The sequence below is a fragment of the Octodon degus genome, unplaced genomic scaffold, assembly GCF_000260255.1.
Source record: "Octodon degus isolate 3935 unplaced genomic scaffold, OctDeg1.0 scaffold00026, whole genome shotgun sequence".
NCBI classification, from domain to species: Eukaryota; Metazoa; Chordata; class Mammalia; order Rodentia; family Octodontidae; genus Octodon; species Octodon degus.
Genome location: NW_004524602.1, coordinates 1,121,778 through 1,144,747, shown reverse-complemented (window position 1 = coordinate 1,144,747; position 22,970 = coordinate 1,121,778). Strand labels below are relative to the sequence as shown.

The 22,970-nt window shown below is 39.8% G+C and overlaps 1 protein-coding gene across 1 annotated transcript in view; it reads left to right on the top strand.

The window, feature by feature from the left end:
- The first annotated feature begins 403 nt into the window (after nt 1-403).
- Nucleotides 404-22,970, top strand: part of Etfa (electron transfer flavoprotein alpha subunit) — a 70,222-nt gene continuing 47,655 nt past the window's right edge. The window contains exons 1-6 of the mRNA XM_004628704.2: nt 404-531; nt 14,505-14,651; nt 17,990-18,071; nt 18,180-18,262; nt 21,123-21,222; nt 22,191-22,301. Of these exons, the coding sequence (XP_004628761.1) occupies nt 493-531; nt 14,505-14,651; nt 17,990-18,071; nt 18,180-18,262; nt 21,123-21,222; nt 22,191-22,301 (562 nt within the window). The 5' untranslated portion in view covers nt 404-492. The remainder of the gene's footprint in view (nt 532-14,504; nt 14,652-17,989; nt 18,072-18,179; nt 18,263-21,122; nt 21,223-22,190; nt 22,302-22,970) is intronic.

Sequence of the window (22,970 nt, the reverse complement as noted above, 5' to 3'; positions counted from 1 at the left end):
AGGGGACTGGGGCTGAAGGCAACGCGGAGATCTTGGAGGGTAGACAGAATGGGACGGTGTCCACACCTCCCGTCAGTTGATTGAATTTTCCTCCTCTGGAGAAGGGTAACACAGTACGGGGCGGCGCTTCTACAGTGACTAAAAGAAACCGGAGAGCAGGGGCGGCCTTTGCGGGGACAGATGATCAGTCAGCCTTTGGCCTTGGCACGCCCCCGCCCCCCCCCACGCCGCAACCCCCTTGGGGAATCCAGAGATCAGCCGGAACTGAAACAGCTGCAAGGTCCCTAGACGCAACTCACCTTCGCCCCACTTATAAACCCCGCCCCTATCTGTCCGCCGTCCTTATTGGCTGCGCAGCCGCCCAATGGGCAGGTGGGAACAGGGAGCTCAAGTTGTTCGCTCGTCTCGCGAGAGCGGGTTACCCGCGGTGCAGCGCCCCGGCGGTCCGGAGATTGAAGCGGAGGGACTACTGGGCTGGTGGCGGCAGTGACCATGCTTCGGGCGGCAGTTCCGGGACAGCTCCGGCGAGCGGTGAGTCCGGACGGAGGCCGAATGAGGGCGTCACGATCTCACTTGCAGTCTCCGTGAGGGTCTTGCTAAAGTCACCGGCCCCTCGCGGGGCGCGGGCCCAAGGTTTGGGGCCTGCTCGGACGTCTTCCGGGCGCCCGCGCGGGTCAGGGGCTGCGACTCCTCCTTCTCTCCTGTCCCCGCCCACCCAGGGCTGCTTCTGGGCACCTGCAGGTGTAGGGGTCCCTGCGCTGGGTGACAAAGGGTCGAGAGCCCCCGGTAGGGTCAGAACCCGGTCCGCGGGTCCCTGGAACGTCCTTCCCTGGCCGGACGGGCAACCCATACTGTTGCCGGCCGATGTACTTCTAGAGCATCAGGTTGTTGGTGAAATAGCAAGGGCACTGTTGACGGTGACAGGTGTCTTGATGGCTTGAGGAGTGCCAGGTCCCAAGTCCAACACAATTCTCTCTCCCCCTCGGAGTACTCACCAGATGCAAAGATTGGGGGAAAACAGTAGGTGGGGACTGACAAGTCAGTCATTTACATTGTGGCTTCTGTACGCTTTTCTAATTTACATTTCGGTTAGGTTAGAGACAGGACTGTCAACTTTAGGTGAACATTTTTCCTCTTATTTCGCAATGCCTTTTTTTTTTTTTTTTGAGAGGGGGATGCATTTTGCAACTCGCTGCTCTTTGTGGATGTTCGTAGACATTTTCCCCCCTTGACCTCGTTCCATAAAAACCCCTGACTGTGCTTCCTCTTAAAAGTTCAAGGTCACGTTCTTCGGGTCAGAGTCCTGCCTTTCCTCCAAGAGATTTTCTTTTTTTCTTTAGAGGAAGTAGACATAAACAAGTTAGAGTCACTTTTTTTTTTTTTTTCTTTTTTGGGAAAATTCCAGTAACTAGAGCCAGACTTTGAGGAGAATGCTTGTCTCTGCAGAAATTGGAAGGCACTTACCTTCATGGGCAGTTTACATGTCTGGTGTAATTGTGCTGGGGGAATTTAAAACTCGGTATTTTCGTAAAACAGAAAAGGGAATGGTTAGTTTAAGTAACTTACTGTCCACAGTTGGCCAGTATTGCTAGGTTTCAAGCTTCTGTTGTGGCTTATCCAGGACTTTGACCTTGACTTATTTTAAAGTTGGAAGTCAAGCTTAGTAGGGGACCTGCCCTAAAGTCATTAGTATGGCTTACTAGTTTTCAGTACAAGCAGGTAAGAAGTAGGGGGAATACTCCTAAGATGGATCTAGATATAAAGAACACATATTTAGCTTCTTAAATTTGGAAAGAATCTCAAACGCACAGAGAAGCTGCAACAAAGTACAAAGAATTCTCAAAACCCTTTCCTGATTTTGACCAAGTCATAACAGTTAGGCACATTTGCTTTCTCTTTCTCCATAGTACAGACTACTGTATTGTCTTTCTAAACTACTTGAGAGTATGGGGCAGACATGCTCTTTGCTCTTACGTGATTGTGTGTTTTAAAAGAACAAGGAGGTTCATTTTACTAACTACAGTGTAATTGGCAAAATTAGGAACTTTGACAGTGGTACAGTTTTCTATCTATAGACGTACAGATTTTGCTAGTTATCTTGTTAGTATTGTTTATAGCAAATTTTCCTGTTTTGGTCTAAGACATTCCAGATGCTTGGCGTATAGTTTTAATGTTTCTTAAATCTTTGTTAAAAAAGTTCCTCAGCCTTCCTTTGGCTTTGATAACTTTGACGTTTTTGAAGAATACAGGCCTATTTTGCAGTCGGTTCCACTATTAGTTTTAGCTTCTCTCACAGTTAGACTCAGGTCCTGTGTTCTTGACTGGGATATCACAGAAGTGATCTTGCTCCGTGTGCCATGTTAGGAGGTACATGGTGTTTTAGCACATTACTGGTGATGTAAACTTTAGTCACTTAGGTTAAGTTGTTTAGGCTGTGACTTGTTTGCCAGGTTTCTGCACTCGGAAGTAATTATGCCTCCCTTTGTAATTTTTACCCAGGTGGGAAAATACACTGACACTAACTTTTTTGTTGTATGTTTTTCCTAGCCAGTCTTCGCATCTGTTGGTCATTCTTGCCTGAGAAATGATTACTAGGATGCAAAAATGATTTACTAATTCCATCATTTCTTCTACATTTTTTTAATATCGTGTTATAATATATCATGACAGCAAGCCTTTTAGAGACAACTACCCAAACTGCAACCCAAAACCCACTTATTTATCACAAAGTGCCACCTCTTCAATTAAACCTGAAGATTGAAGTTTTTGTTTAGAAAAAATAACTTACACATTTATATCTTTTATCTTAAAAACAAATAATGTGTGCCATAGGTTCGCCATCACTATACTACATGGAAGAACATCCCCTTGTTTATTCATGTATTTGTGAACTCAGGTATCCTTATTTAGCAGGCTATCATGTCTTACTACCTTTATCAGTACTTCAGTACTCAGGTTGTCTCATATTTGAAAAGTGAACTTACTGGCCATTGCTTATGTATATATTTATGATATCATAAAATCCAAATGGCTTATCTCAAACCCTTTTGAAATTTAAATAATTCTTTCTGCAGTTAAGTGGTTCACCAGGGATATAGCTCAGCAGCACAGTGTTAGCCTGGCAAGCATGAGGTCATGAGTTCGATTTCTGGTCCCCCCCCATAGCTAACTGGTTTTGTTTATGAAGAAGATAACATTTTAAAAAATCAAACAGGGGCTGGAGAGATGGCTCAGTGGTCTAAAGCACCTACTTGGAACAAGCTTGGCAAAGCATCAGGGACCGCGGTTCGATCCCCCAGCACCACATGCCAGCCAGCCCCGCCCCCTGGTGGACTGAGCTGGCCACACACACACACCACATTCTCTCTCTCTCTCTCTCTCTCTCTCTCTCTTTCTAATAAATAAATAAAAAAAAAAATTAAAAAAAAAATCAAACACAATTTTTTAATAATAAAGTTAGAAGCTATTGGGGCTGGGGAGATAGCTGAGTGGTATAAACACCTGCTTGGCAAGGTTAAGGACCTGGGTTCGATCCCTGTTACCACATGCTGTGCTGGCCCTGAAACCCAGGTGCACTGTGCTGCTCACCGAAAGCAGGCGGGGTGGTACAGTGCTGTAATCCCAGTACTGGGGAGGCTGAGACAAGAGGATCACTATGAGTCTAAGCTGTGTAGTGAGAACCTGTACAAAATAAATAAGAGATTAAAAAAAAAAAAAAAAAAAGGAACTATCTTTACAAGAAAGATAACCTGCAACTATTACCACACAATGTGAATGTGTGCTGGACATAGTGGCATCCAGCTGTAATCCCAACACTCAGTAGGCTGAGGCAGGAGGGTCTTAGAGAGGTCAAGGCCAACCTGGGCTACTTACTGAATTCAAGGACCAGGTGGAACCACGTAGTGAGACCTTGTCTCAGTTTTTTTAAATGTGAATATAGTTAGCGCCACTAGACTTCACACTTAAAAATGATTCTGATGGTAAATTTCGTAGCTTATAAAAACCATAATTAAAAAAGATTAACCCTAGACTGTTAGGGTGTTAGTACTATCACTAAATTCAGTTTGCAGTTTGGACTGATTCATTGTCCTCCATCTTCAAAAGGGGTCCTGTTAACAAAGTGATGTTTTTGTTTTTTTTTTTCCTGCCAACACTACAGAGCCAGAGAGCACACTAAGAGCAATACAGGCAGGTGTTTGCAGTCAGTTAGCATCCGTGACAGGTTATTAGTTCAGTCTGACTTATTTTATTAATACTTTTAGAAATTTGTTGACTAGTAAGATGCCAAAGACATTTTCTGTGGAGAGAAAGCAACAACTTTCAGGATTGTTAATACTGTATCCATGGGCAGATGGCAGGACTGTCTATTATTGATACTGTATCCATGGGCAGATGGCAGGACTGTCTGTCATGTTTGAGAAGCTGTGACACTGGTATGAGGGAACAAGTCATGTTTTAGAGTCCACTGTGCGGCACTGACAAATGAAATTGAACCTTTTTCATATACAAATTTTAATTTCTTTTGCAAGATGGAAGCTAATTTTGGTGTCATTCTAAAAGAAAATTTATTGTACAGTGAATTCAGTAAAATTGTGTTTCCTGCCAATTTGTTCTGAGAATCTGGTCTGTTATAGTAAAATAAATTGACTGTTTTTAATATTATAATCAATGTCATATGACATTTCTGGTCATGATTAAAAGCTGCTGTATTTCATTACTGAAGAGGTTAAGTAGTTTAAGTGCAGAAACATTTAAATACAAATTAAGGACAGAAATACATTTATTATTACAAAATGTATGTTAACATAGAGATAGGTAATTTTATTCTTGCTGTTTTATTTTGGTGGAGTTCAGAAATAAGAAAACCTTTCAAGTCCCTTCTCCCTGTGACCAGTGAGTTTCCTAAGATGACTAGGTTTAAATTATCCTTGCACCTTCAGGTTGTGAGTAGCTTCTCAGGGTTAAAGCAGAGCCCAGTGGTTTTCCTTCGATAGTTTTTGGTCATTCCCTGCCTGAGCATGCAGTTACCATCCCAGGAGGAACCCCAAGAAACTGAACAGCAAAAACTGTGTCAAGAGTAGTTGAGGTTGAATAAGAGAGAGGAGTAAGTGGGCTTGTTGGACTTGAACTGTACAGGATTGTTGGTTGCTGTGAAGAAATGGATTCAGAGTGGAAGTGAAAGCCTGTTTGCTCTCATATGAGGAAGGAGGGGAAGGGAAGGTGGGGAAGGTGAGGCCGTGTAATGGGTTTCTGTTCTTTTCAAAGTTTGTCTCTGAAAGGGTGCAGAGAAGAGAACTTTTTTTTTTTTTTTTTTTGGTGGTACTGGTCTTTGAACCTACACCTTTACACTGAAGTGCATGCCCAGGCCCTTTTAATTTTAGTACTTATTATTTTTTAATTTTGGGATAGAGTTTCTCTAAGTTACCCAGGCTAGGCTTGATCTTGAGATCCTCCTGTCTCAGCCTCGGCATTACAGGCAAATGATACTGTGCTATGCTACATGATAACCTCTTTTTTTAAAAAATTTTATTTATTTATGTGTGTGTGTGTGTGTGTGTGTGTGGCCAGCTCAGCCCACCAGGGGGTGGGGCTGGCTGGCATGTGGTGCTGGAGGATTGAACCGCAGTCCCTGTGCTTTGCTAAGCTTGTTCTATGTAGGTGCTTTAGACCACTGAGCCATCTCAGCAGCCCATGATAACCTCTTTAAACTCTCCCCTCAAGAAGTGTGCTGTCTCAACTTTATAAAGGTTTGTGGCTGGCATGTAAAAGAAAAATGTTCACATTTTACTGTTTGGAACTAAGTCTAGTAGGCTATATATGTATTCTCTAAAAGGATAATGGGTGTCTTATTTTAGTGATTTAACAAATTTATATACTGCCTAGGCATCCATCCTTATATATATGTAGGTGGTAAATTACCAATGATAGAGGCACAGGTGTGTTTTCATTTGGTCACTAGATATTCACCAAGGTTGGTACTGAGTTCACAGAGGAAAGCAAGATAGACCTGTGGGCAAACAGACAGGAGAAGACAGACATTGAACACATGATTTGAAGTGTGATGAGCATTGTAGGAGGGGTAAAAAGGGAGAGGGTTAATCTTGCTCCAGGACTGGAGAGTCTGAAGGGGATCTGTCAAAGTATTTTGTACTTGTAAGGTTCTTTAGCCCATGATTGCCGAAAGTAATACAGTAACAGGCTGAAGAGTATTTAGATTTACAGTGTTATTTTCTTTTCTCATTTTTGTCTTAGATCACCTTATCATTGTTTGTATTGTTTGTATCATGTAGGTTCTTATTAGATACATATTTTACTTTTTAAATATGGTTATTTCTAGAGTTCAATTAAAAACAGAAATGAAAGCATTAGTCCTATCAGTTTGTTTTTCAGAATTAAAAACAATAATAGCAACCTACAAATCCATGTGGATTGTGTCTGACGTAGTGTAGAACACAGTGAAGGAATCTTGGAAATTAGGAATAGTTCTGCAGTAAGACTGTGCAGAGCAGCACCTCCACCCACCTGCTTCACTGCCCAGCGGTCTCTGTCAGCAGTGTCACAGTGCAGCTTGTCTTGTTGCCTGGTTGTCTCCTTGAGTCTTCACAGTGGTTCTCAAGAGCACTCCCTAAGAAACTTCACACCGCACCTGCGTAAGGAAGATTCAGATGTAAGGTGGTCACAGGTTTTTGTTTTGTTTTGTTTTTTGCGGTACCGAGGATTGAACTCAGGACCCTGTGCTTGCCAGGCAAGTGCTTATTCTGCTGAGCTATCTCCAGGTTTATAGGCATTTGTTCTGTGTAATTTCTTACCTTTGTATTGAAATGGTACTAGCTGTTAGTCACTAGAAGAATTAAGGATATGCTGTGTTTATTCTGTGAGCTTCATATGTACAATGTTGTAGAATCCCTGAATTAAAATTGGTTTTTATAACTCAGTGTATAGAATAAAATTATTAAAAGGGTGTTTTTAAATCAACAGCATGTTTTCCCCTCCAGAATGTTTTTTATTTATTTATTTATTTATTTATTTATTTATTTATTTTTTGTGGACCCGGGGATTGAATTCAGACCCTTGCACTTGCCAGGGAAGTGCTTATTCCACTGAGCCATCTCCCTGGCCCCCAGAATGTTTTTTTTAAAGCAGTCTTTATTTCTTAGAATGTTTTTAGGTTCACATGTAGCAAAAACCTGCCAGAGTGTAGTGTTCACAGACAGCCTGCTGCCTCACCCTTGCTGCCACTCCTCTCAGAACACAGCACCAGAGTCGCTTGCTGTTGCTGAGGAACCTGTATGGACACCGTTATCCCTCAAAATGTAGTTTTTAGTGGGGCTCATTTTTGATGGCTTTGGACAAATGTTTGATGCCACATGCTTACCGTTATGGCACCATCCAGGATAGTTGCTCTGCACAAATATCCTCTATCCTTTGCCTGTGCATTTCACTGTTCCTGAATCCCTGGCAATCACTGATCTTTTTTCTATTTCCATAGCTTTGCTTTTTCCAGAATGTGACAGTTAGAGTCTGTCTTAGTTATTGTTTACTCATTGCTGGGACAAATACCTGACACTCAAAATAAAGGAAGGAAAGGTTTATTGAGCTCACAGTTACTGGAGGGTTCAGTCCATATTCTGCTGGCTGCAAGGCAAATGACAGCTGTTCATGCGGCAGAAAACAATGAAGAACAGAGGAGGAGCAGCAGCTGCGGTGGCTATCAAGCCTCTCTCTTCCTTCTATGCTGATTGCGGAGACCAGAGCTCCATGGTGAAGATCGGAGCTCCTCCAAAGTGGCACTTCTCCAAATATCAAGCTCCTCCGAAGACTGGGACTTCTCCACCGAAGCGGAGGCAGGGTGGCGGGAAGCCTTGCTCAATTCCGGACCCTGGGCACCTGCAGGGCTAGGCCCCCACACTGAGAACTGATTTAGCCAAGTTGACACAGTGTATCAGCTAACACAGAGTCACACAACATGGAGTCTTTTTTAGACTTTCTTCTTCCACTAAGTAATATGCACTTGAGGTTCTTCCGTATCTTTTCATGGCTTGATAACTCCTTGTTTTGTGTTAGTAGTATATATTTTCAGTTCATATAGGGTAAGCCCCAACCAGTGTAATTGTTGGATTATATGGCAAAAGTGTGCTTAATTTCATAAGAAACTTCCAGTCTGTCTTCCAGAGTGGCCGCACCATTTTGAATTTGCACTAACAGTGAATGAGTGCTCCTGTTCCGTATACTCCCACTGCGCTGTGTTTGAGCTTTTGTAATCTTAATAGGTATGTAAGGGGCTGTCTCATTGTTTTAATCTGCAATTCCATAGTAATGTGATGCTGAACTTCCTTTCTGTGGTTACTGACCATATGTGTGCCTTCTTTGGTGAGGTATCTGTTCAGCTTCTTTACTTTTTTTTTTTTTTTTTTTTTTTTTACCTTCTTTGGCTTTTTAAAATTTTTGTTTTATTTTTATGGTGATAGGGATTGAGCCTAAGGCCCTGTGCATACCAGATGACTGCTTTATCACTCTGCTACATCTCTAGCCCTATTTTGTCCATTTTTAAATCATACTGGTCATTTGTTATTACTGAAATTTAAGAGTTCATTGTATATTTAAATAGCAGTCCTTTTGGGAACTTATCTTTTGCAAATATTTCCTCCCAGTTTGTGGCTTATCTTCTCATTTTTTTGGTGAAGAGATTTTTTTTCCCCCCACTAAGAATGCTCTGTTGATTTATTTGGAAGCTGCTCTGTGCTGGATACTCAAGAAAAGTTAGTGTTAGTGTTAGAAAAATCAGACATGGCCCCAAGACTACATAATAAGTAGCAAGTGAGGAAGACAAGCCAGTTGAACAAATATTAGTGTGTATGGTAAGTGCTGTGTTGAAGGCAATATAGTTGCCATGTTGGTGCTGGCAAAGTTAACTGGTCTGAGGAGATCCAAAGGTTTTTACATGCCACTAATATTTAACATTTAATATGTTACAAGAGCTTCACATACAAGTACGTATTTAATCCTCACAACTCTGACATTATCATTGTCATCATTGCCCCTATTTACATTCAAACAGTGGAGCCACAGAGATATAATGGTAGAGGTGAGATTCAGACTCAGGCAGGGTAGTGCTAAAGCCTGTACTATTTATCACTGCAACTGTATTAAGGCTTTTTTGGTAGAATAATCCTTAAGGATTATTAATTAAAAACTAATTAGGTAACAGGGTAAGAGATCCTCCAGGCAGGGAGAACAGTATGTGGGACAGGTACATACTGGAGGTCAGAGAGAACAAGGCAAGTTGAAGTATCTGAAAATATGGTGTACATGAGTGAGTGATGCATAGCTGGGGAGGTAGATCAGGCTAGTGTGCTGTATTCCACAGGGGCAGGAGGCAATTATGATGTGTTAGTGAAGGGGTAGTGTACTAGCTGTGCACCATGGAAAGCGAAATGAATTGGAAGGGAGCAAAATTGTAGATAGCAAAATTGGATTGGGGCATTGATGGAGTAATTTAGGAAAGGGACAGTGACCTGCCCTTGGATTTGGCCTGATAGAGGCAATAAACAGATGTTCTATTTAGAAGGAAGAACTATTATTATTTCAGTGGGTGACTAGAAGTGAGAGCTAAGAAAAAACCCAGAGATGACTCTTGGATCATGGTTTGTAGTCTGGAGGAGTAGTTTTGGAAGGAACTGGAGGAACAGATGAAAGATAAGATTTTTGATTTGTTGAATCACAAATCATTTGACAAGACATGCAAGTTAAGCTCTTAGATAAACAGATGTAACTATTTATAGGTCTAGCACTTAGTGTGGAAATAACCGGAGACAGACAGACACACACACACACACACACACACACACACAGTTCATTCCCACACAGGTGATAATTTAAGCCCTGAAAGTCAGAAGGGAGTAGTCATTGCTGAAAACAAGTAAGGTAAAAGAGTCTGAAAAGTGTTAGTCATTTTGGTGAGGGCAAAAACCAGTTGACAGAGGCATAAATGAAAGATAAAGAGTTGGAGAAGGTGGTATTGGAAGTACAGTGTGGACTAGTGGCTTTTTAACATGGGTTTCTTTAAAATTGGGCAAGTGTTAAACATGTTTAGATGTTGATGAGTAGGAACGTAATAATGAATGACATTGAAAGCAGTCTCTGAGTAGATTTGAGGAAATGGACTCTAGGTGCCAGATAGAGGAATCAGGCTCTGGAGAAAAGAACATCCCATGCAGCATCCTTTGTGATAGCCCAGGGCTAAGAATTTCTGTTGAATGTAGGAAGCGAAGCAGATTCCTGCTGGTGGCTTCAGTTTCTCTTGTGAGAGATGAAGGCTCCCTCCAATAAGGGACAGCAGACCTTGCTTTCTGAGTGAGAAATATCAGGAGAGTATCTTTGAAGTAGTTGCTGGGGAGGGTGAGCGTGCGCCAACAAGGAGGGCTCTGGTAAGCCTGGTGACCAAGAATTTATATGGGTGACTCTGGCCTGCATTAATTACTTTCTTTAAAGTCTAAGAATTTGGCTTTTGTTTTCCTCCCATCACTCTTGTTAAAGAGAGTCCTTTGTGTAGAGAGGCAATAAGTTGTATGATTTTTTGTTGTTGCCTTAAAGCCTTTTCAGGGATGAACTTGTACTTTTTGACAATTCTGCCCCACTCTTCTACTTAAAGTAGGATTTTAGAGTTATAGAACTTTTAGAGCTAGAAAAGAGGCCTGTGAAATTATTATTTTTTTCTTTTTTTTTTTTTTTGTTTTGACCAGTGATTTTTTGCTTGTTTTATTTTAAACAGGAGTGTATTTGCCAAATACAGAAACAAATTGACCCACATATAAAACAGCAACAGATGATGATACATTGATGTGTATCACTAGTTCAGAACCAAACTCTGGAGTCCAACTGCTTGGACTTAGAATAACCTGGCTGTACTTCCTAGCTGGTAACCTTTAAGCTCCAATTTTCTCATTTGCCAAGTCAGGGTAGTAGTACCTACGTCATGAAAATTTTTGTGAGTTTTAAATAAGATATAATCCATAAAACTACTTAGTGTAATGCTTTGTAAATGTGAGTTGGTTAATCGGATTAAAGCAGAGCTTAAGAGTACATTGTATCAGTACTCGCTGCCTGTTCTCCACCTTGTGCTGCGTGGTGGTTCCTGGGCCTTCCCAGAACGCCCCGGAACGCGTTCACAAAGGTAGTTTGAAAACTGGTTCCTTTCTCTGAGTTTCCGTAGGAGGAAACTGGGCTCCAGGTTGAGGAGTAACATCTGAATGCTCTCCAGGCTCTCCAAACCATCGCTGTGGAATTCTGCCATGTAGCCATGCTAGCAGTTACAGCTCTTCTCTCTGTACAGTCCAAGAAATGTTAGATAGAACAACAAAGTAGAAGGAAGCTTAGTGTTTTTAAAAGTTTAAAGGAACCAGTAAATATGCCATGCCTTTATGATGTTTGTAGGGCTTAGCAAACACTGATCAGGTAGGTGAACTTAGCGGATTCTTTTATTTTTTTTTACTCTTATAAATGTCATTTTGAACAGTCTTTTAAAAATCTTGTATAATGTTCCAGTGGAAGTTCTAAAAAGCTTGACAGTTTCTTAGGAGAACTCAATTTATTTTATGATCAAACTATAATTTTCAGCAAATATGGGCTTTCTGCCACCAAATCTTGGATTTATTCTTCAAATGGTGATAGAAATATGGTAATTTTTATGGTAAATGATGAGTGAAACAATAAAAAATATGGTGTCTGATGTGTAGCTAATAGTTTGTTACTAGCAATTTGTGTGAAATATCATTTAAATCATAAATCACACCATTGAGTCTTAATTACAGAGTCCTTTATAAGATATTGTGCTCTTCTGATTAACAGTGCCATAGAATGAATCCTATAGATATACATTTGAAAAGTAGCATATTAGATTATGAAGATATGAAAAAGAAAGGTAAGATACTTACTTTCCCAGAACTTTCATTTCAACTCAGGAATTGTGAATCACTACTTTTCTGAAGAACTGCTAATGTCAGTCTTTGTCAGAAGTGTTGAAATTGTGCCTGTCTTTTCATCTGGCACTTCTAGGAATTTGTCGTAGGAAAGCTTAAGATATACATAAAGGTTTCTGCTTTAACTTGAATGACCTCCTTTCTTACAGGAAGTTGTTTTACTTGTAATAAAAAAAAGGACATGTATTAAGTGCTTCGTTTGGCAGCCACAAGTCAAGTGCTTTCCTGTTTCCTTGTTTGCTTTAAGTAAATGAAAAAAAGGAGGACCAAGACGAGAAATGTCATCTAGTGACACCACAGTGCAATGAATGTGTCCTGTGGTGTATCTTGCTGTTGTCCTCACCTCCCACCTCAGGGTGTGTCCCTGGAAGTCTTTCTACCTCTGGAAGGCTAGCCCTCAGATCCCCAGCTGTAGGCTGCGCTCATTGAGGTGGAAGGAGTTACAAGTCTGGGGAGGAGGTGAGGACCAGGTGTAGGCTAGGTAGTAGAGAGGAAGGAAGATCCCTGCCTTGGTGACAGATGGACAGAAGCAGTTTAGGGGGAGGCAAAGCAATCAGAATAAAGTCTGGCCAGGTTCAGGTCAAAAGAATAGATTATTCCTCAGCAGAAGGAAGGCCCATCTGTTGAGATGGAGTACAAGGTCTAGTTATGAGGATTGTCTTCTCTGCATTGTTTCTAATAAAAAAATTGTGAGTAAATCAAATATCCACAGAGACTGGTTAAACCAGGAGTCCGTGTACAGTGTATGGTAGCTTTCCTTTGCTATGACAAAAATATCTAAGAAAATCAACTTAAAAGAGGAAAATTTGTTTTATTTCAGTTGCAGGGGTTCCAGTCAGAGACTGGCTGGCCCTATTGCTGTTAGGCAGAACATGATGGCAGAAGGGCACAGCAGATAGGTTGCTCACCTTATGGTTGTCAGGAAGTAGAAAGCAAGAAAGCAGGGGGCCCAGGACAAAGTAGCCCTTCAGAGATGCACCCCTAGGGGATCTGCTTCAAGTAGACCCTTCCTTCAGAGTTGCCCCTGCCTCCTAATAGATCTGGCATGGGACCAAGCCTTCAACACATGAGCTTTTAGGGGACATTTTGAATTTAAATCATAACACTAATAAGAAGGGTAAAGAATATGAAAACATAGCAAATGATATATATGATGTAGTTAGTGAAAAAATTTGTAAAAACTGCATATGAATTCTAGAAGCAGCATTACTGTCTTGTACTTAGCTTCCCTTTATACCCGTCTTGTAAATTTCTAGCTCTGGATAAATTTCATACTGTGCTTTTTTCACTGCAACTCTAGAGCTAAAGGTTTCTGCTAAATTAAGTCGCACAGCCATGCCATTTGATCCTCCTTAGTGTCTCTTTTGTTATTTCCATTTTCCACAAGGATAGTTGGAAAATTTTCCCTTTCTTCATGCCTATGAGCCAGTCTTAATCTTTCACCTGCTGTGGATGCCTGAACTTATTTCCTTTACTCTGCTTGGCTGTCCGTCTTGGACTGCAGCCTTCAACATCTAGTTCGTTCAGTTCATTATTTGAAAAACTATTTGTTCTTATAGTGATTTGCATATGAACAAGATACTGCCTATGAAATTTTTGAGCACAAGGGCTATTCCTGTTCATCTTTGAGCTCCTACTATTTGGAATTATTCCAGATTAGCATGAACTAAGTTATTTGTAGTCTTTTAAAAAATCTATACTAGATAGGGTTGATTCCAAGATATTGTATATAGCCTTTTTTCTTTTTTATTCAGAAGTGTCTTTGCACAGTTGAAGTCCCATCAAAATTATCTGATGTCATAGTTTCAAAAACAAAATTGTCCTTTTCATTTATTTTTATATTGAATGCTTTTTGCCTGACTCAGTAGGAATCAAACTTAGTAACTGGTTTTGAGCTCATTATTTCTGGATATACTGCACTTAGGTGTCCAGTATGTATGTAATTGATAGGCTTTGACCAGGTTCTAGTTTGCTAGTATGTTGTAAGGACTTAACATTAGGATTTGACCAGTTTCTAGTTTGATAGTATAAGAATTTAAAATTTAAGTATGTAGCAGTTACTCATTGGATATAACTTGATGGGAAAATTATTTTGAAGTACTTATTATTTTTTCCAGTACTAGAGATTTGAACCCAGAGCTTTTGAACTGAGCTACATCCTCAGCGTTTGTAAACTTTATATTATTTTTTGAGACAAGGGTCTCTCTAAGTGCTGAGTTGTTCAGCCTTAGCCCAAACTTGCCGTCTTCTTGCCTTAGCCTCCCCAAGTACTGGGATTATAGACATGTGCCACCATGTCCAGCCTAAAAAATATTTTAACTGTAGGAAACTAATCTGTATTTCAGATTTTATTAAATAAAAATGTTACTATTACAGATACAAATACCCTGATTTTTGCTACTAAATGTTTTATAAATACATTTATAGAATTGAGTATAACGGTGGTTTTCTTTTTAAAGCATGCTTTCCAGTTATGTTTTAAAAATACGCTGTATTAATAATCTTTTCCTTTTTTTTCTTTTTTAGGCCTCATTGCTCCGATTTCAGAGTACCCTTGTAATAGCCGAGCATTCGAATGACTCCCTGGCACCCATTACTTTAAACACTATCACTGCAGCCAGACGCCTTGGGGGTGAGGTGTCCTGTTTAGTAGCTGGAACCAAATGTGACAAGGTGAGAAATTTTTTAGGTCAACCATAGCAAATAGAATCTTCATCAAGAGACAGGGAAAGATGGCAGCAGAGAATTATGCTGAAGACTGTAACCCAAACTGGGCTCTAATCTTCATTAAATAGCTAGCGTCACAACCATTACTGTGTGTGAAGAAGGAGCTGAAAGGCTCGCTCACTGAACATTTTGTCTTCTGAAATGAGGTACAACACTTGATTTAGATTCCCTGGCACCATCGTGTGCCATCAGGTACCAAGGAAAATGATAATGTTTGAGTCCCTGTAAAGGTTAATAGCCAATCCCTTTTTGTATTGATGAATATACTTACTAATTGCTTCTAATTCCTGAAAGTGGTAAATCTGGACAAAATATCATGTGTGTTAATTTTTAATTGGTAGAATTCAACTGTGAGTACTATTCTTTTCAGGTTATATTACAGCTGGTTCTAAAAGATGTGCCTGTTAAGATAGTTACAGGTTTGGAAACCAACCCGGTAGGTATTGTCAAATGGCCTGCAAGGCTGGGTGGCCTTGTAGATGTCAGTTGTGTTACTCTTATACCATTGGAGGCATCTGTTCTTCTCATCCTATCTAGAATGAGATGCTGAGTGTGTAGTTGGGAACTCAAGCCTCACGGACAAATCTGGAGAACATGCGTTTCTTTTTATTTTTTATTTATTTTTTATTTTTTATTTATTTATTTTTTTTAAAGGTAAGTATCATTTATTACTCTATTTGAACATCATGTAGAGAATAGAAGTATAATTTACTAAAAAATAAAATTATTCCTGTCATCAGTCTTACTTTATTAAAAATGATTGAGAACAGTGGAGGTCACAATCATTTGGGGTCTCAGAGGAGGTCTTGTAAGGCTTCAAGAATCATCTGTGAATAAAAATTATAATCCACTAATATGTATTAGCTCATTTATTCTACATGATATATAAAGTAGGTGTCGTTAATATATTATTTCTAACTGGGCTTGGTGAAATATGCTTGTAATCCTGACCCTTAGGAGGGTGAAGTAGGTGGATAGCAAGTTTGAGACCAGGCCAGCCTGGGTTACCTGGAGAAATGAGATGTTGAAAAAATAAAAATTTCAGTTTTACATTTGGAAACGTCGAGTATATTGACATTAAGTAATTTTCTTGAAGAATGTGTAAGTAATGAGCAGGATGTCTAATACTTGAAGATTGGAAGTTTGAAAATTTTGTAAGTCTGGTTCTAGGATATGTAGATTTAACTGTTTTGCTGTATTTTCTTTAGAGTAAGGTGTTTTATTCCTTGTGGGACTAAATTTTATGCAGCTTTAAAAGCATTTGCACTGGCACAATAATTTATTGAAACTACTTGGTAAACCTTTATAGTTTTTGGGGGGTTTTTTTGACATGGAATCATGCTATGTTGCCCAGGTTTATTTAAATTCCTGGGCTCCATGCATTTCTTTTTAAAAGATTTTAATTTTTACTAAATTATCAGTGCAGAGCAAAATCGGCATTCAGAAATCTAGTGTGATTTCTAATTCCTTATATGAAATTGGTATTTTAGAATATATTCCAGCAGCTTACTTATGTGTATTTATCTATCTAATTTCTATCCAACTATTTAACCTTATAAAATCAGTTTTAATCACAGTGTCTAATAATATGGTTATCAATTTGGTTGCCCAATTTTCAGACATATACCACAGAAATATTTATCTCAGTCTCTTAAATGCTGAGATTGCCGGGGAGATGGCTCAGTGGAATGAGTGCTTCCCTGGCAAGCACAAGGACCTGAGTTCAATCCCTGGTTCTGCAAATAAAAAATAAAATAGTGCCTTAAAGGCTGAGATTATAGGTGTGTACCACTCTGGCTGGCTTAGTTAATCTTAAAGAAAAACAATGAATACATGTTTAAATAGTCCAGAGAGATTTCAGTTTTATATTATTTTCCTTGACTATTTATCATAAATAGTGATTCTTCATATAGTACCAGTAGTTTTGAGCAGTAAATAATAGTTTTGTTTTGTTTACTAAAAAATTGTTTTCTAGGGCTGGGAAGATACCTCAGAGGACTAAGTGCCTGCCTAGGCAAGCGCAGCGACTGGGGATTGGTCCCCGGCATGTGCCATACTGGCCCTGCCTCCTGGAAATGCCGAGTGGGCCACTGAGACGGGGCATGGTGGTGCACACTCTGTAATCCCAGCAATGAGGAGGCTGAAAAACCGGAGTATCACTACAAGTCTGAGCTGCATAGTGAGACCTTGTACCAAATATGTTTAAAAAAAAATTGTTTTCTTTTGTCTTTTTGAGACAGGGTCCCATTATGCAGTTAGGCTGGCCTTGAGCTCACTTTGTAGCCCAGGCTGATCTTGAGCTCACAATGATCCTCCTGCTTCAGCCTCCCATAGGCTGGGATTACTGGTGTGCCCTACCACACCTAGCCTAAATGATAATTTTAATGGCAAAATTCTTTCCTACTTTTATCCTAGGCTGGTGTATCATTACTCTGAAATTAGCTAAGTTTCTCCTAAAGTTAGAAATTCTCTCAGAGAAATTGAATACATGTGCATCCGTCCTAGGAAGCCCTATGTACAGGGCAGTAGACTGCAGAATACTTAGCCCAGCAGAGGTGTATGGCACTGTTCTTTCTCTAGTGAATGTTAGTGAGCCTCACAGACCATAGAGGGGCAAGAGGCACAGCCTTTGGTGCCCACTCATCAGTGATGAGTGAAGCAGCCTGGGGACAAAAAGCAGACCAGAGACTGGCATCCTCTGAGGAGTGGAAAACAGTCATGATGTATTCAAGATGCTCGGAAAGGGAGTGTTCTCATCACTTTCTGTATATAGGAAGTCTGAAGGGTTAACAGCTTTTTTGAACTCAGTAATGGGCAGTCTGTTTCAATATAGGATTTTCTTTGTTGCTTAGGGATGTTTTAATATAGACAAAAATTACTGTTGCTGAATAAGTGCAGTGAGCTGTGAAGTAAGATGTTTACCTCTAGGAAACCCAAAATCTAAAACATAGTGGCTGTGTTAGAGAATGAGAAGATCTCAGTTTTACCCTTGATAAGATGATGGATTTACACTCGGATTGACTAAATGTCAATTTTTGTTTTTGTCAAGGCAAAATTTTTGTTGAAATCTTTTGTATTAGGACTATGTATGGTCATCATTCTATAGTGAGATCACTTGGTAGATTTTCTTTGTTAAAGAATTAAAAATTTCTACCTAGCCCTTTTGCTAATAGAAACGATTTTTATTTTTAAGACTTAATATTTTGTGGATATTTAGTGGTGGCCCAACTGTTTTTGGGTATTTCTGATAGATGAATACTGAGTAACTCCTCTTCTGATCACAGGTGGTTCAAGATCTCTGTAAAGTAGCAGGAGTAGCGAAAGTTCTGGTGGCTCAGCATGATGCCTACCAAGGCCTGCTTCCAGGTGAGGAGTTTTAGTGCAAGAATGTAGTGTCTGAGTCCTGCTTGAAATACTATATAAAATACTAGGAAATGTCATGCAGTGCATTTTATCCATGTGTTTGTCTGTCAGAGGAACTGACGCCGTTGGTTCTGGCCACGCAGAAGCAGTTCAGTTACACACACATCTGTGCTGGAGCTTCTGCCTTTGGAAAGGTGAGACCCCGAGATTGAACTGTAGTATGTAGTCCGATGTCCCACGCCAAGGCTGGGCTGTAGCAGCAGAGTGCTTTCATTAGAATGTGTTTTCTTTATTTTGTCAAATTTCTGATAAAATGCCATTCCTAGAGTTAAGTTTTGTCACAGAGATAACTATTCTTTCAGCATTTTATCATAATTTATTAAAGTGCTTCTTCCAGGTTTTCAACTTTTGCCTTGGAAAAAACCCTCTTTAGGCTGTTGTTAAATTATCCTATTTAAAAGCTGTTAGATTGTGTGTGTGTGTGTGTGTGTGAGAGAGAGAGAGAGAGAGAGAGAGAGAGAGAGAGAGAGAAAGAGAATATATCATTTGCATTAGTAACCAATCATTTTTTTTTTTTTTTTTGGTGGAACTGGGGATTGAACTCAGGCCCATGTGCTTGCCAGGCAAGCACTTATTCTACTGAGCCATCTCCCTGGCCCCAATAACCAGTCTTAATAGGTAATTCATTTGGATGGTTGATGAATATTTGGAAAGGCCAATTCTGTCTATTTCGGGGATTTGGAAGGAATTTTGTAGTGGCTGAAGATACCCTTAGGTAAGGTAAGGAAAGTGGCAGTGTAGTCACATGCATTATGATATATCTGCAGAATGAATGCTCCTTAGATGGGTAGTGATCTACAGGAAGTTAGCATAGTGGAATGATTAAGGATGCCAGGGATGTAGCTCATGGCAGAGCGCTTGTCCACCTGGCACTGAAAGACACAGGAGAGGGAGCCAAAGAAAAGAAATTTGGTACTGGATCTTTTTGTCTCTGGCCATGTGTGCTCTGGCTCCTTTTTTTCCATTCTTAATAAGGTGTAGTTTTTAGTTTTTATTTTACTTTAAAAGTTGCACACAGATTCATTCTTATTAGAGAGGATTCATGTAGCACATCATTATGAAGGACAGTGTGTGCAGGCCCACCTTATGCCCAGCTCACCCTTGCCTCTTCAGGAGGATGGCTGTCAGTATTTGCACATTCACTGTTTAAGGTGTCTTTCTGTGGAGTTTTAAATTATACAAATACCCAGGGATAGTTAGGTTGTTTCTGATTTTTTGCATTTATAAATTGCTGCAAGGAAAAATCCCTATTCATGCATGTTTGTATACATGCAGTAGTATTTATTTAGAATAGAATTCTAAAAGAGAAATAGGTGGGTTAAAGGCCTTTAAGCTTTGATCTTTATGGGTCAGTTGCCAGCACTTGAGACGTTACGTGCTCTAACATTTTCTCTATTAATCTAATGGGTACAAAGATTTTTGTTACCATTTCACTCCTGAGTTATTATTTCTGTGTTGGATGATTTAAATCAGGGTCCCCAGGTCCTGGGCCACTGACCATTACTGGTCTATGCATTGGTAGGAAGTGGGCTACATAGCAGGAAGTGAATGGCAGGCAAGGAAGCAGATCTTTGTCTGTGCTTACAGCTACTGGTCTTCACTGCCTGAGCTTCTCTCCTGTCAGATCAGCAGTGGTGTTAGATCCTCACAGGTGGACAGATGTTACTATAAACTGCCCATGAGAGCAATCCTTTGAGTCACCTGAACCCTCCCTTTTCCCACAGGTATATGGAAAGATTGTCTTCCACTGAACTTGTTCTTGATGCCAGAATTTTAGGTTGGGGTCTGGTGATTTAAATAACTTTATGAGTCTTAAATTTTTGTGATACAGTTTACCTGCAAGATTATAAGACAAGGAAAGAGTGTCTGTTGTATCTTATTAGATAGATTTTAGCTCTCTGGCCTTGATGGCTGTTTTGTGATAGGTGAGAATTTTGAGAATAGGGGTCACATGATCTAGAGGCTGGTGTTACCCTCTGCAAAGGGGTTTAGAATGAGAAAACAGTCCATCAGAAGAAGCTAAGTAGATCTGTAATGATCCTGTACCAACTGTGTTAGTCTCCTTTCTGTCACTGTGACAAAATACCTGAGAAAATCACCCTAAGAAGGCTGATTTATTTTGGCTCATGGTGTCTGAGGTTTCAGTGCATGGTCACTGGACCCCATTGCTTTGGGCGTGTGGTGAAGCAAAGCATCATAACTGGAACATGGGGCCGGGGAGATGGCTCAGTGGAATAAGCACTTCCCTGGCAAGTGCAAGGGCCTGAGTTCGTTCCCCAGTTCCGCAAAAAAAAAAAAAAAAAAAAGTAGCATAACTGGAACATGTGATGGAACAGAGATATCATCTCATGGTGGCCGGGAAACAGAAAGATGCAGAGTTCTCAGCATCCCTTCAAGGGCACACTTCCAGTGACTTTCCCGTAGGCCCCACCTCATAGGTTCTACCACTCTCAGCAGTGCAAAGAACCTGGCAACCAGGTCTTCACCACATGACTTTTGATGGACATTTGAAGTCCAAACTACAACACCCATTATGGTTTTGAGGTAACACACTTAAGATACTGGCTAGAATATTTCACTTTTATGCAATACCAGTTTCAGCAAAAAGTGAAACGTGTGCTGAAATGTTTTCGTTCATATCTATTGCTAAGTGTATAGTCTTTTTTAGTATTTGAGAATTTTAACATTCTTCTGAATTTTCCTATCTTATCCAAATTAAGTGATCCATAGAGTAATATTTTAAACTCAACTCCTAATTCAACACATTGAGTTAAAGTAGTTTATTTTTGTAAACCACATAGAACTCTTCCTGTAGTTAGAGAAATGATAGGCATTCATTGGTTTCAGACTACCTACAAAGCCGGGCTTGAAGTCGTATGGAAATGCATGCGAACTTAAATGAATTACAGTTTCCATTGACTATGCATTTAGAAGATAGTTTATAGTCATCCATCAGTGTGTATGCATGTAACTCACTGCTTATTTTGCCCTTAGAACCTTTTGCCCAGAATAGCAGCTAAACTTGATGTTGCCCCCATTTCTGACATCATTGAGATCAAGTCACCTGACACATTTGTGAGAACCGTTTATGCAGGTGAGTTCCCAAGGAAGACCTTTAATTGGCATTAAATTTTAGTAGAAAGTATAAACAAACCTTGGAGATAAGGTTTTAAACAGGCCATGTAATTGCTTTAAATGGAACATTTTAAAGGTTTTTGAGAAAAATCTTATTCCAGAACTGTCACTGGGCTATGACATGGCATTCTCTCTGTAAACCCCAGTGCAGAACTTTCCTTCCTGTCCGTCGCTCATTTGTGGAGTCTTTTTTCCAGAGGTCAATAAGAATTAGATTCACATCTAATACATTTTGTAAGTGTTGCCTGGGAAGCCAACACTTTTTTTCTTTTTAAATAGTATTCTTTATCTTCTTGCATTTCCTATTCCTTTTCTTTGTCATTAAGAAACTCATTTCCATGTCTCTTTGGTGGATTGATTTTTTGTTGAGCACAGTGGTCTCCAGTGGGATTGAAGAGATAACTCAGTTCTTATTAAAGTTACTTGCTTTAGAAGAGAAATATTTGGTCATAGTTTGTAATGTGATTGCTAACTTCTAGGAAATGTGTCACAGCCTTTTACAGACTCGGCACATCTGAATTTGTTCTTTATGCGCTTTCAGGTTTTCACGGATATCCTCCTTCAGTGTGCATAGTGACTCCATCCTCATTAAGTTGTCAGAACTCACATTCTTAAGTTACTGATTCTATTGTATTTTAGAGAGGGAGGCTTTGTGGGGAAAGTGTACCTTAGTGTGGCTGGCTGTTCCGGTTTCTTGCTCCCAGGCATGTCAACACCTGTCCTGTTTTATAAGCCATCTGAGGTTATACAAATGTTCACTTACCTATTTCTCAACTGTAATGATCTTTTCCCTCTGTGCAGTAGAGGCAGAAAACGACTGATCCCTAGTTGTTCCTTGTCTTTGCGCGGTAAATTCTGAGCCTGAAAGGAATGTGTATATTGTTGCCTTTCAAGATTGCTTTCTAAAAGACAAATTTTGTATTTTAGGAAATGCTTTATGTACAGTGAAGTGTGATGAGAAAGTAAAGGTGTTTTCAGTCCGCGGAACATCTTTTGAGGCTGCAGCAACAAGTGGAGGTAGTGCCAATTCAGAAAATGGTGAGTGTTCATTATGAGCTTTTTAAAAATTTTATTTATTTTTTATTTAATACAGGGTCTTCAGGGTCTCACTACATAGAGTGGACTTGTAGTGATCCACGGGGGTGGAGCCAGCATGGCTTGTGGTGCTGGGGATCGAATCCTGGTTCCAGCATCTGTGTAAGCAGCCACTTTAGTCTGCTGAGTTATCTGGCCAGCCCTTCTAGGACCTTTTTGATTGATTGGTTTTGGTTCCTTTTTTTCTTTTTAATTCATAGGTTGTGTTAGAATAAGAGATGAGCTGAGGTTAAATTATTGAAGTATTCCCAAGGCTACACAAAACTAATTATGTCTTCACATTGTTTTTTCTTTTTAATTTTAATTTTTTAAAATTAATTTTGTTGAAAAAGAAGTAGCAATGAGACAGTTTCAAAACAGGCTAGTAGGACAGTTACAATAATTAATGCATTGCATGTTGTTGTCTTCATAGTAGTTACTCATAGTATGAGATGCAGACATGATATTTTTTTTCCCATAATTTTATTGAGAAACAAATAGCAATGAGACAGTTTCAAACCAAATTGGTAGGAGAGCTTCAATAATTAACACATTGCATACATTCTTCCTAGTGGTTAATTGCTGTACAAGATGCGGACATGATATCCTATTTACAAACACCATTAGAACAAA